At 40.9% G+C, this 15,149-nt stretch overlaps 1 protein-coding gene across 8 annotated transcripts in view; it reads right to left on the reverse strand.

The window, feature by feature from the left end:
* Positions 1-11,064: 11,064 nt before the first annotated feature.
* The window catches only part of CA12 (carbonic anhydrase 12), a 227,137-nt gene continuing 223,052 nt past the window's right edge, over positions 11,065-15,149 (reverse strand). For 5 of the 8 annotated variants that reach the window (XM_027851576.1, XM_027851574.1, XM_027851575.1 and 2 more), the window contains 3 exons: positions 13,511-13,543; positions 12,710-12,797; positions 11,065-12,047 (listed from right to left, as the gene is read on the reverse strand). In XM_027851576.1, coding sequence (XP_027707377.1) covers positions 11,975-12,047; positions 12,710-12,797; positions 13,511-13,543 — 194 coding nt within the window. In that variant the 3' untranslated portion in view covers positions 11,065-11,974. The remainder of the gene's footprint in view (positions 12,048-12,709; positions 12,798-13,510; positions 13,544-15,149) is intronic. The other 3 variants (XM_027851570.1, XM_027851572.1, XM_027851571.1) reach the window with 3 other exon arrangements.

Here is a 15,149-nt window from a genome sequence, read left to right on the forward strand (position 1 = left end):
AGTATTCACATTAGCTATTGCTATGTGGAGTAGAGCTAGATTTCCACTAGGGTGAATAATCTCTAAAGTGGTTGAATCATTTGAATTTGCACAGCATTATTTCCATTGGGTTGGAAACAACCACCATATTTTACATAATTGTAATTTTGAATTGTGCAAATCCAAATATATGCGACCCCTTCAAGGGATTCATTATTCAAAGTAATTGGGACTTATGTATATACTGTACTGAAGCCATTGTTGAAGGAAACATAGGAGACAGTTTAATAGAAGACATAGTTCATGCGCTCAGGAATACTATAATTGGAGAGATTAAGGCATACAACTTAAAAACTGACAAAACAATACAAGATGTTCAAAATAATATTGTACAGACTGAAGGCCTAAGTACATTCTCTTCTCCCTCACAACTCCTTCCCCTACTACCTTAACCCCCTCTCCACCAAACACATATACCCCGAAAACCAATTCTTTTTTTAACAAATATGCTCAGTTGAGCAAAACTTCCTACCTTGGCCATTTCTGAGAATTTATGTCTCATTCTGCAACCTGAATCCATTACCTCTCAGGAGATGGAGAGCTTGCTTCATCTTCCATTCTTTGGAATCGTGGTTAGTCAATGCATTGTCCAGAGTTCTTGGGTCTTTCAAAGTTGTTCGTCTTTACAATGTCGTTATTGTAGAAATTGCCAGTGTAGGCATGATTAGAGAATGGATAAGGTTAACTCGGGAAATTTCATGAGGAAAATGAATTTTGATTTTGATTTGAATAATGATGTCAGAACTGGAAGAGTAAAAACACATTTAAATAGTATTTTAAGATTTGCAAAGCACTTTCCTCACAGCAATCCTGTGGGTTAGAAGGGCATGAGTTTGAAGTATGACGCCAGGATATAATCATTTGGGAATGGGGAGTAGCAGGCTGATTGTGTTGATTGGAATTGAGCAGCTGTTTAGTAGCAGGATGAGCTTTGTCAGCCATTGAGAGGTCTTGAGTCATGCAGAAGAGAGTAGACTTGATCCAGTAGGTAAGAGCAAATAGTTCTTGAGTAAGAAGTAATGAAAAATGTGTGTGTGTGTGTGTTTGAAGCCACAGAATCGCCGAATTTTAGAGGTGAGAAGGACCTCAAAGTCTAAGCCAACCCATATCAAAAAGGAAGTCCCACCATAACATACCCAACAACTTAAATCAGGCCATCCAACTTCTATTTGATAACTTCCAGTGCAGGGAAACCTACCACCTCTGAAGGCAGCCCATTCCAGTTTTGGGGGAATCTCTAATTGTTAAGGAATTTTTCTTGACATCAAGTACAAATTCATCTTTTGTATCTTCTGCCTTTTTGCTTCTACTTTTGTCCCTCTCTGGGTTTGAATAGAGCTATTCTAGTCCTTCCAAATGTTAGCCTTTCAAATGTTGGAAGACAGCTATCATGTCTTTTCTTCTCCAGAATAAAAATCCTCAATTCCTTCAAATCACCTCATATGAAATGGGCTCACGACCCTTTATCATCCTAGCTGCCTCTCTACCTTGTCAAGTTCGCTCTTAAGCTGTGGGATCCAGAACTGAACATAATACCATAGATGTGGACTAAGGCTGACTAGGTATTAGTCAGTTGTTTCAGTTGTGTCCCACTCTTCATGACCCCATTGGGATGTTCTCGGCAAAGATACTGGAGTGGTTTGCCATTTCCTTCTCCACCTCATTTTACAGATGAGGAAACTGAGGCAGAATTAAGTGACTCGCCCAGGGTCACACAGCTAGTAAGTGTCTAAAGCCAAAATTTGACCTCAGGAAGATAAGCATTCCTGACTGCAGGCCTGGCACTCTATCCACTGTGCCGCCTAGCTGCCTGCAGAGGGACTCTCACCTCCTTATTCCAAGCAGCTGTGCTCACTGCAACCTCAAGATCTCATTAGCTTTTTGAAGTTAATCACACCATTAATTGCTGTTGAGATCTTTTCCTAATAAACTAGTAACTAACCCTGGCTGCTCCGTCCTATACTTGTAAAACTGATTTTCCCAAATCCAAATGTAAAACTTTACATTCAACCCTATTGAATTTCATCTCAGTATGTTTGGCCCCATGCTTTGCCTCCCGGGTGATCAGTTGAGAGTCTTAAACACAGGTTGGAATTGTAATGAAGAACTTGCAATAGGTGACTTAGGAATCTAATTTCTGCAAATGAGCTCATTGATTATATTGGTTATGTTAGCTTCTTATCAAAAAGGCTCAACTTCTATGACAACATGAACTAGTTGACTGGATGTTGTCATGGTATTGTGCTCCTCCAGAGGTCTTTGTCCTTGGGATTAGTCAGTACCTTGTTTTTGCATTTACTGCGGGTAATTAAAAAGTTAATGTTTGAAATGAATGAGCAACAGTGCAAATAATGACTTTGACTTAAAATGCTGAGAGGTCATTGCCATGTGAATGGAGATCACACTTTTCCCTGTGCTTTCATGTTTAGAGTATACAAGTGAGAAATGTCATGCCAGTCCTGAACTGTGAATAGAAACATCACTCTTCCAAATGGGCTGTACCAGAGATATGCTCTAAGCAAGCTTGCCAGGATGGGACTAATAACAACAGTTGGACATAACACTTTAAAGTTTGCAAAAAGCTTTTCATCCATTATTACCTCACAGTAGTTCTGTGAACTGTTGTTTTCCATATTTTATAGGTGAGGCAAAGAAAGGGAGTCAGTGTGCTACAGTAGAAAGAAAAATTGATTTGGAGATGAGATTTGTGTTCAAATCTGTTCCCTGACATGTTACTTGTGTTGTTTTTTAGTTTCCATTGTGTCCAACTCTTTGTGACCCCATTTGGGGTTTTCTTGGCAAAGATACTGGAGTGGTTTGCCATCTCCTCCAGCTTATTTTATAGATAAGTAAACTGAGGCAAACAGGTTATGTGACTTGCCCAGGGTCACACTAGTAAGTGTCGAGGCTGGATTTTAACTCAAAAAGATGAGTCTTCTTGCTTCCAAGTCCAGTGCTGTATCCATTGAATCACTTGTGTAGTCTTGGATAAATCAGTTAACTTCTCTGGATTTCAGTTTTCTCATTTCTGAAATGAGGAGTTGGAGTAGATAGCCTCTAGAATCTTTTCTAGCTCTAAAATGTATGATTCTAAGTGACTTGCCCAAGGTCCTAGTCAGTGTCAAAGCCAGAATTCAAATCCTGGCCTTCTGCTCCAGAATCTTATGTGAGCTCCTATTCTAATTCTTCCTAGAGAGAGACTAGGAGTTTGTAGAGACAAGCTAAGAATGGATACAAAATTCATTTCTTATGTTCAGACTAATCCTTTTCAATTGCCAAATCACTGCCAGTGGATGATACATTCATGGGCAGTCAAAGCCTCAGAGCAAATAAAGTCATAGCAGCTCTGCCTGAGAAAATCTGATTAGCTGGTCTAACCTAAGTATTGTGGCTCCCAGACTTCCCTATAGATGGCTCCAGCTGTTCATGTTTTCTGACTTTTGAGCAGGACTCATGACTTCTGGTGGCCATGTGTCAAAGGAAGAACACTAAATAGCAGCATTTAACCATGTAGACGTGATTGCATAATTTATGTCAGTGGGGGAGGTGGGAGAAAAGGCCCAGGTGTTATAGACATGACTGGGTATTTGTTGGGCACCTTTCTGCCCTCAGCATATGTAGGAGGAATTAATGCACCCCATGTGGGAAATTTTAGGGGATGTGAGATGAGTTAGCAAGAAGGTAGTGTCAACACCTTTGTACCTTCTAAGCAGTGAGCAGCAGTCTGCAATGGCCATCCAAGTTTGGATTAACCTCTTGTAGCATAATCTCCTGATTAATAATAAAAGCACTTTTTAATGAAAAGTGAACTTCCTACATGATCCAAGGTCATTACTCTGTTTTTTTCATTTTTAAGAAAGCTGAACTGCCTCCAAGTACAGCATTTAAACCAGGGAGGAAGGTAAATGGTTGTGGATGTCCTAGAGAAGAGGAATCCTTGAGAGTCCATTAAAAATGGTAGAGAGGAGGAATTGGGGGAGAACCATCTCAGTGGAAAAATCTGACTGCACTGGCTATTGAGAGAATTGTGGGAATTGAGTGAACCACACTTGTGACCCAGTTCTGATTCCATCCTCCACACTATATTCCTTCTATATCTCTTTTTCCCCCCTTTCTTTTCCTCTTCCCACTCAAAAAAAATAAAAAGACAAGAAAAAACCCCAACCCTCTCTATCATTCACTGAGGCTGTTCTCATCTAGTTGAAGATGGTGTGAGTTCCAATAGCTTAGCCTTCCTAGAATCACAGTAGTTGAGAGCTGGAAGGGATCTCAGTGGCCATCTAATTCAACTCATCCATGAAAGAATTACGCATTATAACATGCTCCATAAGTGGCTGTCTAGTCTCTATTTGCAGCCATCCAAGAAAGGCGAACTCACTAGTTCCCAAGGTATCTCAGCCCACTTTTGGACAGTTCTAATTGTTAAGAAGTTTTTCCTGACATCAAACCTAAAATAGCCCCTTTACAACCTTTACCACTTTCTCCTTGTTCTGCTCTTTGAAGTCAGACAGAAGATGTCCAGAACCTCTCTCTCTGAGTCTTCTCCAGACTAAACTTGCCCAGGTTCTTCAGCTGATTCTTACAGGTCATGAGCACCAAGTTCTTCACCATCCTGATCACTATCCTCTGGACGCTCTCCAGCTTATCCAACTCCTTTTTAAACATCATTCCCAGAACCTAAGACAGTATTCCAGATGAGGTATGACAAAGGCATTCTAAAAAATGAGTTCCTTAACCCAAATGAAGTTCTAATTAGTGTAACAGACAAAGGATTAGGAGAATATTTTTCAAATATTTTCATGATTATACTCCATTACTTCAATGGGTAGGTACAGATCACAGCCTCTCTACAACTAAGCTCTACAAGAATTAAGGTGGCTGAATAATCCATTAGCCAGCAGTCCACATGGCACTGAGCTTCTCTGTACTTAAGCAGGCTGGTCCTGGGAGGACAATCATATAGTCCATCATTGGGCATATATTAGATACATTTTCCATTTGATAACAACTCCCAGAACTTGTGCTGCTCTTCTCTCTACTCTTTTTCCCTTGGAGACTTCATCAATTGGCAAGGCTTTAATTAGTTCTTTTGTGCAGATTTTAGGGTATTAAGACTGGAAGGAACTTTAGACGTCAGGTGATCCAACCCCCTCATCCATTCAGCAAACATTTACTAAATGCCTAGGATGTGCAAGGCTATGCTATGAGCTAGGGAGATAAAAATACAGTATCTTACCATATCTTATGCTACAGTACATTATAGTATAGTACAGTATCTTACAGTATATCGTACAGTAATGTAAAAGGTAGACCTGCCAATGAGGATCCAGTGTTTTGTAGCTATGGGGAACCCGCTTTCAAAAATCTGTTATGATCTGGATTGGTGGGGCTGGGCTTTCCATTTCAAAGCATGCACAGGCATTCTGTGACTGTTTCCTGTCAGCTTACTATGTAATAAATAAAAGGCAAAAAAGCATCTGAGCTAGAATTGAGAGTGCATCCAAAAGGCTTCAATAGAAAAACTCTCTTTCCTTCTTGCTGGCCCTAAGACATAAGGACCACTCCCTGACCTCCAGAGGACCAACTGCAGTGGGAGTGGGGAGGTCCCTTACCCCCAGTGGGCTACCCCGTGAGTATATGGCCTCCCTGGTAAGTTTATCCTGGGAATAGGGCCACTTCCTGTCTGTGTCTCCTTTTCTTTGGCATAGGAACTTGTGAGCTTCAAAAAGTTGGAGAAGTAGACGTCCAGTGATAGGAGCCCATACCAGAGTTTGTTGGCAGCTGGGCCTAGTGCTCCATTATAGCCTAGAGGAGTGATTTGCCTGACTTAGCCACATCCTTGGGTCAACCTGGTAGCCAGAATACCATGTCCTGCAGCAAGGGAGCACCTTGTCCAGCAGCTATGCCACATTCAGAAGTTAACCTGATGGAGTGATGGCTTGTAGTAACTCTGGTAAGTTAAAGCCCACTATCCTCAAGGGGACAGAGCACCAGGCCTGGAGTCAGAAAGACCTGAGTTCAAATTCAGCCTCAGATACTTACTAGCTGTGTGATCCTGGGCAAGTCACTTAACTCTATTTGCCCTACTTTATACTGGATTGCTTACCATCTCAGACAGGGGGCAGAGAACAGACAAAGGGAAAGAATTGAAATTCAAAACAAAAAAAAGTTGGAAATTGTTTTAACATGTAATTGGGGAAAAAATTAAAAAATTTTTTTAAAAAATGAGCTGGAGGAGGAATGACAAACCACTCTAGTATCTTTGCTAAGAAAACCCTGAATGGGCTCACAAAGAGTCGAATACAACTGAAATGACCAAACAGCAAACAATCCCCATGGACTGAGGTAATAAAATGGAGAGTGTCCCTGGCTCAGGGGGACATTTTTGTGCTTTGTTGTTTGCTATATCTGCTCAGTAATTATCTCTCGATAAAAGCTGATTGATATTGAGGCGGTAATCAATAGTAGCAAGGATATCAAAGAGATGTCTGGTGACTGATATTAGGGAGAACTCACCAGAATGGAACCTCAAGCTGATAGCTTTCGAAGAACTCATAACTCCTCAGGTCTACCCCCAGAATCCTGAGGAGAAATGTAGCCTTGCTGAGCTCTGGGAACATGGCATGCCAGTGTGATGGGGAGTTGGGATAAAGACCTCTAGAGTTTATAAAGTAGGCCATAGTAAGAAAAAAAAAGTACCATAAATGGCCTCACACTCTTTATTCTGTCTTCAATCTCGCAGATACATGCTTGCACTGATACATTAAAGTCATCAGCATGGAAAAATGGTGAAGGTAAAAATACTGACCTTGATTATTACAATTTCCTGCAAATAAATGTAACCAATATAAAGCAGTAGCCGCATTGAATGAGCCAAAAGAGCCTAGAAATTGCTTTAACCAGCAAATCCTTAATCTTTTCACCAATTAAAAAGACATGGCAGCCAATGGCAAAACTGGTAACTCATTTGTTAACTACTATCGAGAAGGATGATGAAAGATTCCAGATAACAGCACCTTCTAAAACAGCAAAGAGGAGTAGAATTAAAAACATCTATAGAAGAATTAGCAAGAGACCCACCTGAGCCAAATCATCCCATAAAATGGAATAAATTTTCATTATCTGCAGTAAGGCAATCACCAGGTTTGGGCCCTTACACCTCAGTCGCTGATGTATTATACAAATAAAAAGTAAAAAGGGTATAGTTAGAACGAACAGCTGGACCTGGCAGACATGTGAAAGAATCCATGCTGGAGACAGTACAATCCTGTAGGCATTGAAGAATCATGTTACAAGATACCTTAAGGAAGAGAAGATTCCAGAAGAATAGAAATAATCACAGACAGTATTAATATTCCCCAAAAACAATGGAGAGAACAATCACTCCTGACCCATCAATTGATGACTATTGACCCATAAACCTATTTTTTAATCTATATAAAACCTTTCTAAAAATGATTTGCATAACCTCTTCAGGATTTGTTCATTCGTTTCAGTCATGTCTAACTCTTTGTGACCCCATTTGGGGTTTTCTTGGCAAGTGGTTTGCATTTCGTTCTCCAACTCATTTGATAGGTGAGGAAACTGAGGCGAACAGGGTTAAGTGACTTGCCCAGGGTCATACAGCTAGTAAGTATCTGAGGCTAGATTTGAACTCAGAAAGAAGAGTCTTCCTGATTTCAGGCCCAGTCTCTATCCCCTGCACCACCTAGCTGCCCCTAGAAAATCATATGTTGACATTATACATGTTCTCTTATATTTTTATTTATTTAGTTAAATATTTCCCAATTACATTTTAATCTAGTTCCAGCTAGGAGTATTGTAGGCCAGTGTTTGACACCTCCATTGTAAAACAGAGGGTCAGTGAAAAATTAAGAATGTAAATTGCAATGCAAGCTTTAGAGCTCTGTGCAAAAGTTACTACTATTCTTTCCAACTCTCAGATTCTGTGATTCTCTAAGACAGTCAATTTACCAGTAATTAGATGTTGTTGTGGTTGGATTGGGTAAAATGACAGCACTGAGCACAGAGAAGGTCTCCAAAAATATGAGCTATCTGACTGGACAAAGGAAAGTATATCTGTAATTACTGCTTTTGAGCCAATATGCAGGACCTTAGTGTTGATAACAATGGGCAGCAAGGTAGACCTGAAAGTCTACAGTCATCTTGATTATTTAAGTGTTTAACACATCCTCTTTCAAACTTTGCCTAATCTTACCCTCAGACCCCAGTTGTTAATATTTTCTCCTTTCCAAATTATATGGTATATAAGTAGGGATATATATATATATGTATATATGTATATTTGTCTGTGTATATATCATATCCTGACTCTCTCCCCAGTAGAATGTACTCCAAGGCAGGGATGATTCTATTTTGGGTTAGTATCACCAGAATCTAGCACTGTCCCTCACACTTGGTAGGTGCTGAACTAATATTTATTTTCAGATCCCAAAGGTTGAAATGGAAAATATTTCATTTGTAATCTTTTGTATTTACAATGTAAATTTTCATTTAAATTACTCATAATACAAAGGTAGCAATGGAAATGATAGGGTTTTTCATCATTTCAATCAGATATCATTGGAGAAACTGGGCAGAGAGATCTAGATCCTTGTAATCAGTGGGAAGCATAAGGAGGATGAAATCTTGGGAAGTTGCTTTGGACACATTGAACCCCAGTGATAGTTTTAGGGTAAAATTAAATATATTATCTTCATTCATTATCATATGTCTTTCCTTGGAGCTAAAAAAATTGATATTTTTAAGAAAAAAAAGATTTTTAAGTTTGTTGCCTACCTGCAGGAGGGATTTGATGGATAGGAAGGGAGGTTTTGACTTTTTGCAACCTGATTTCCATTTCCTTTGGTTTATCATTGCTGTGAGGTTTGATCTCTTTTGGGGCCATGCATTCAGAGTTTTTAGAAAGAAAAGGAAAAGGAAAAAATGCTGCTATGTCTCCACCAAACAGTAAGTTTTCTATTTTATGAACAGCTCTTATGCCAGATACAATGATTGATTTTTCTGTTCCCCGGCATAAAACCCATCTATAAAGTGTGTAAAGAATATTTTAAAGGGCCCTCACTCTGCTGTGTAGTAATTGTGCTCACTTCTGATGGGCTGCCTTGGGACAAGGCAATCCCATCTCATTGGTTTCACACTGCTCGTTAAAAAAAACTGTAACTGCTATTCCTCCAGAACAGGGTAAAAAGGGTCAAATTGCAAGATTAAGAGTCTACTAAACTGCTAAATAACAGTCCTTGGATCCCTATATCTTCCTCAATTCCTGGGTTCTTACACAACAGGCCTCATTAAGAATGTGGTGGTGTCCAGAGCAGCTAGGTGTCCAAGCTCTGTGGAGAATGACAGGTTATTCCCAAGTCTTCCTAGCAAGACTGAGCTGCTGAGTCCTGAGAAGTCCCACTGGTCAGCAAGAACGCTGGCAGCCAAGCAAAGAGGAAATGGGAGAAAAGAAGTCTCAGGAATTACTTATGTTGGGGGCCCATGAAGGGGTGGGGAGTTAGCCTAAATGTAGGCTTCTGTGACTGAACTCCTGTCACACATTGTCACTGTCACTACTCTGAGGGAGAAAATGAGAGGGGATGACTGACCCCTTCAGAAAGAACCTTGTGAACCGGACAAGTGCAATAGCTATATTTGGTTGGTGCACTCAAGAAAATGCCCACAGATGTGTTAACTGACTGGAGTCCAAGAACACAACTAAAGAAGTTTGATATTTCTTGTGGATGTGTTTGTTGGAGATGCATTTATCTCTCTTTTGTTGTTGTTGTTATTGCTTTTTTTTTTGGTGAGGCAATCGGGGTTAAATGACTTGCCTAGGGTCACAAAGCTAGTTAGTATCAAGTATCTGAGGTCACATTTGAACTCAGATTCTCCTGACTCCAAGGCTGGAGCTCTATCCACTGGGCCACCTAGCTGCCCCCTGCATTTATGTCTCAGTGAAACACAAAGACACATGACATCAGGCTCTGGTCATAAAACTCTACCAACTCTTTGCTTTTGTCTTTTTCCTTAAGATCCAAAGGTAATCTGAGTCCCCATCTGATCTCATTTCTGCTCTAGCATAGCAAACAGCAATAGTAAATTACACCCTACCCCACCCCATTCTGATGTTAGAACAAATATTTTTGGTTGGTTGTTTTTATTTTTTTTTCTTTTAATTTTTAGGCAATTGGGGTTAAGTGACTTGCCTAGGGTCACACAGCTAGTAAGTGTCAAGTGTTTGGTCAGAGGCCAGATTTGAACTCAGGTCCTCCTGACTTCAGGGCCAGTGCTTTATCCACTGCACCACCTAGCTGCCCTGGTTGTTTTTTATTTTTGCTCAGAACCTTTGATTTCTTCTGTGTAAGGAACTCCTGGTGAGGAAATCCTGTCCCAATACAGATAGTAAGCACTCTCAAGTCTTAGAGAGTTGTCTGGGTCTCCCCTGACTCAAACAACTCATCTGTAACAGATGCAGAATTGGAACGCCATCATCCTGCCTGATACCACCCCTCTATCTACTATCCCAAACTATCTTTCTAGAGTCCAAAGTATATGCCTATTTTTTAAGTCTGAAAAACACAAAACGTTATTGTCTTACCAGAAAGTATCCTGGGTAGGGCTGTACCTAGCTAATTTTTAGTTTTCAGGGGCTTGGAAAATGCTTTTGAATAACTGAATACTCAGAACTTACATGAAAATTTGCGTGCAACCTAAAATTCCTAGGTTGAGCACCACTATCCATCTCAAGTTCATCTACCCCCTCCCACACCTGATCACATTGTTGTCAAAAGCCAGGATCAGCATCCCTGACTCGGTGCTTCTACTCTGAAAAGGTCTACAATTAATTAGCATGCAGATATTAATATCCAGTTTGCCTTTTGAGTAAGAGAGCGTAACTTTTCTTGCCCCACTTCTTCTCTTTGCTATGATATGTGTGAATATTTTGTCATTGTTCAAAAGGAGTGGAATGGAAGACAGCTCTTCCTAACTAGAGTGGAAATGATTCCCACAAACCAAACCTTGAAAAGTGACTATTTATTTTAGCCTAACAGGAATATAGAGGAAAGAGAACTGGCTTTGGAGTCAGAGGACCTGGATTCAAATCCTGCCTAGGACCATTACTACCTGGGTCACTTTGCATGTCACTTCATCTCCCTGGGCCTCAGTTTCCTTAACTGTAAAATTAGGGGGCGGGACTAGATGACCTCTGGGGTTTCTAGATCCATGACAACAAAAGGGTCACAGACCTTTCAAGCGAGGTTTAAGGGACAAATGCATTCCCTGACAAATACATTCTTTGTCGTGAGATTTAAAAGGCTATAAAAATGAGAGTTGTTAGTGAAAATGTCAAGTCTGTGATTAAAGTTGGAGGTCTATCCTCTGCCTCTTGTAGGGCTCTAATTTTAACACTCTTCAATGCTATGCAGGTAATTAAAGGAAAGGGTAGTAAAAAACAGAATCTAACTACACTCTGTTTTTGAAAGGAGGTGGCAAGAGCATAGCGTGCTATGTAAGTCCCTGATACGTGGTCTGGTGACCCTGTACAGTAATCTTTAAGGTATTGTAGAGGTTCCTCAGCAGAATGTGGTTGGGCTAATCTAGCTGGACTGGCAGACGATTCTGCTCTGGGCACCAGGGTGTGCCTGAGCGTGTGGCTCCAGAATCCGGATCATTTCAATATCTCGCCTCAATTTGCCAAATGGCACAGTGTTCATGCTTCCTGATGGGAAAACTCTTGCTATTGAAGCTACCAACAGTGAAAACTTAAGGGGATGATTTTTTACACCTAACTCAGTACTTAAGTCACATCAAGATAACAAGACCAATGGGAGTGTTTGGTTGATCTGCTCTGGAGAATGCCTAGCAGCCCCAAATTGTCCAAGGCAAAGGCTCTTCCCTTGGATGAGGACCTCAGAGGAGTCGAGGGTTCTTAGGGGTTGATATCAGCCTCCGTCTTAACAGCAGGTTTGTAAATAACTCCTTTATTTTCTTCTTTCTTGCTGCTGGAACAAGGAAAACACAAGTCAAGTCAGCTAAGAGGAGAACTGCAAGCACCAGGACTGATGTAAGAATGAAGCTAGCGTTCTAGGGGAGGCCATGCCTTCTTCCAATTATGACCGGAATGGCTAGGCTTGACATAGGATGCCCTAAAATAGGACTGACCAAGCCCTCTCATTCCTTTTTACGGGCACAATCATTCTCTCCTGTCGGAGAGGCAGCGTGGGATAGTATAAAGTGTGTCAGATTTGTAGTCATGGGTATTGGGTCATTTTCTCCTGAAAGAACACCGTGAAAAGAGCACTGGAGTCAGAGGACGTGGGTTCAAATCCAGACTCTGCTACTTAGTACCTCTGTTACATTGGCTACATCCCCAAACCTCTGGATCTTAGTTCCTCTTCTGAAGAATGAGGAGGTGGAACTAGATGGTTCTGGAGTTCTTTCCAGACCTAAATCTGTTATCTTATAAGAAATCTGCATTTGTTTATGAAGAAGTCCCCTTTATCCCACCCCATACCTAACCTTCACTGGACTTCACAGGATTTCTGACATGTATTCTAGTGCCAAGATAAGCTAGGCTTTGTGGTGTAAGTACCATCTGTAGAGAAATGGAATCTGTTTTAGCCTTTCCATAGTATCGGAACAGGATGACACCAAACCAGCTCACCTCTTCTTCCGTCGGAGAAGCCAAATTGATAATGCAAGGATGACAGAGACTCCTAAAACACCAGCTATTGCCACAGAGAGGATGACTCCTGGTGATGAAAGAATCAACACACAGCATTTAAACCTGGTCCTTCCCTTCCCCTCCACTTAATCTTACTATAAATAGACATGAAGATGAATCACTCACAGTTAGAGAAATAAATTGGGAAAACATTTGATTCCAGTGCCTTGCCTTAGCAGGACACAATTAGATATCCTCTAGTGAGGCATTTGAAAGGAGGCAACTACAGACTTAATGATACTACAGAATTATATGTATCATATTTTTTTTTACTTTGACTCATTTGCCAGATTCAATAATATTCTGCAATTTCCATGCCTGATTATTAATAAAAGATTACAAAGCAGAATTTCAAGCATACACAGAACAATGAGCAGCCCATTCCCAAGGTTATACACCTGATCAACAGTTTATCTTTGGCTCACCCAACCTTCACCAGCACATCTTTAGGAGACGGCTTCACATCCTGGACAATAGTGAGCCTAGGAGAGAGACTCTTTGGATATATACTACTGATTAAAACTTTCATTCGGTGAAATGTCTGATTGGTAAGTTAATTTTGATTTAAAATGAGAGAATTACTCCACATATAAGACCCGTTGCAAAGACATGGAAAGTACCCATAGCAACAGCACAGAAAAGCAGGTAGAAAAGATCAAAATTACCACAGGCACAAATCACAAACAGAATCACAAAGATCACTCTGCTGGAACATGCACAGTTGGCCAACCAGCCACATACCCACACTCAGTCCTGCGTAGGGAATGTCTTGCTCTTAAAAAAGGAGGAAAAAAAGTGGAAATTAAACCAAAGCCAAATCTTTCCTGATTGGACTCCATGTGTTGAATAGGAAGTCTGTCCCATCTTATTTGTGGGGAGATCTTGAGGTTATGCAGATCTCCTAGGAATGTTTCAAACTTAGAGAGGGTTTTACCACTGGTGGGGATAAATACTCTTCCAAGAAGGGAAGACAGATTGTCATTCTTCCTAGAGATTCCACAGGCATTCTTTTCTATTGAGAAATCGCTGTATTACCTTGTTAGAACTAGTCTTCAGAGGAAGCTTCCTGCTACTGTTATAAACAGTGCTGTCGAAGAAGGAAAGAGACATGCTTGCTTGAGATCTAAGAAGGGCTGAGTTAGGAAGCAGGCTAACTTGGGACGGTCAGTTGTTTACTTGTCTAGACTCAATCCCAGGGCTTTTGTTGTCTGCTCTCTAGAGATTTTCACACTCTCTCCCTTGCCAATTTCATCCACTCCTAATGCCTCAGTGATCACTTTTAGGTAGATAATTAGAGTTATCTACAACCCTTCCCCTTCCTCTCAGTTCCTATCCTGGATTAGGAAACTAAGTAGATAGAGTCAGAAAGGTCAGATTGTGTCCCTAAGCAAACCACTTAATCTCTGGGGAGCTGTTTCCTTGTATATAAGTTGAAGAGGTCTAACTCAACGATTCCCAAAGGCCCTTCCAGGTCTAAATAGACGATCGATCCTATGATCAATGAAGACCTATGGCATTTCTGCCCAATATTCTGGTAGCACCTCAAACTCAAAATGTTCCCAAACTGAACTCATCTCTTTTCCCAAACCAATGGAAAGAGTACTGCCCCTACAGAGGACCTGGTTCTGAATCCTACTTCAGATGCTTACTCTCTGTGTGACCTTGGACAAAATCATTGAGCTTCTCCAGACCTGTTTCCTCATCTGTAAAATGATGGAGTCGGACTCAGTGGCCTTTGGGATCCTGTCCAGCTCTACATCTATGATCCTACCATCCTTTCCTCCATGCCTGCCTTTTTCTTTTGGTGACACTACCACTCTTCAGGTTAGTTTTGAAACTTTGGCTCTCCCCATACCCTTCTCTCCCTCACATCTAATCAACAGACAAATCCTGCCTATTCTGGCTCTGAAATCTCTGTCATAAACACCTTGGACTTTCTCTGCTTCTATGGTCACCACCCTGGGTTGGGTTCTTATCACCTTTCGCCTGGCTATTGCGATGACCTTTCTGTCTCTTCACCTCCAGCCTCTCTAAAATTGCAATCCACACTTCATGGGATTGAAAAATAACTTGATTGTACATCATTTTCTATCTATACACAGAGAGTGCTAACCCTCTATAGTGCTTTGCATATAGTTGATGTTTCATAACTATCTGAATGAAAATCTTCCAGACTTTCTCAACTACGAATGTCCCAGAAACCTTTTCACTCTGGGAGTTTGCTCCATCCCTGGCCTTCTCGCATTGGAAATTTCTTCTTCCTCTTGATTACCTGATTCCTCTCAGAATCTTCATTCTAAGGAGGATGCCCAGGCCAGCCACGTCTTCACTCTTCTCCAGGCTGCACTCCTGAATCTCCCTGACTTTCTCTACTCACCCC

This window comes from Vombatus ursinus, unplaced genomic scaffold (genome assembly GCF_900497805.2).
Source record: "Vombatus ursinus unplaced genomic scaffold, bare-nosed wombat genome assembly UNPS02009205.1, whole genome shotgun sequence".
NCBI lineage: Eukaryota > Metazoa > Chordata > Mammalia > Diprotodontia > Vombatidae > Vombatus > Vombatus ursinus.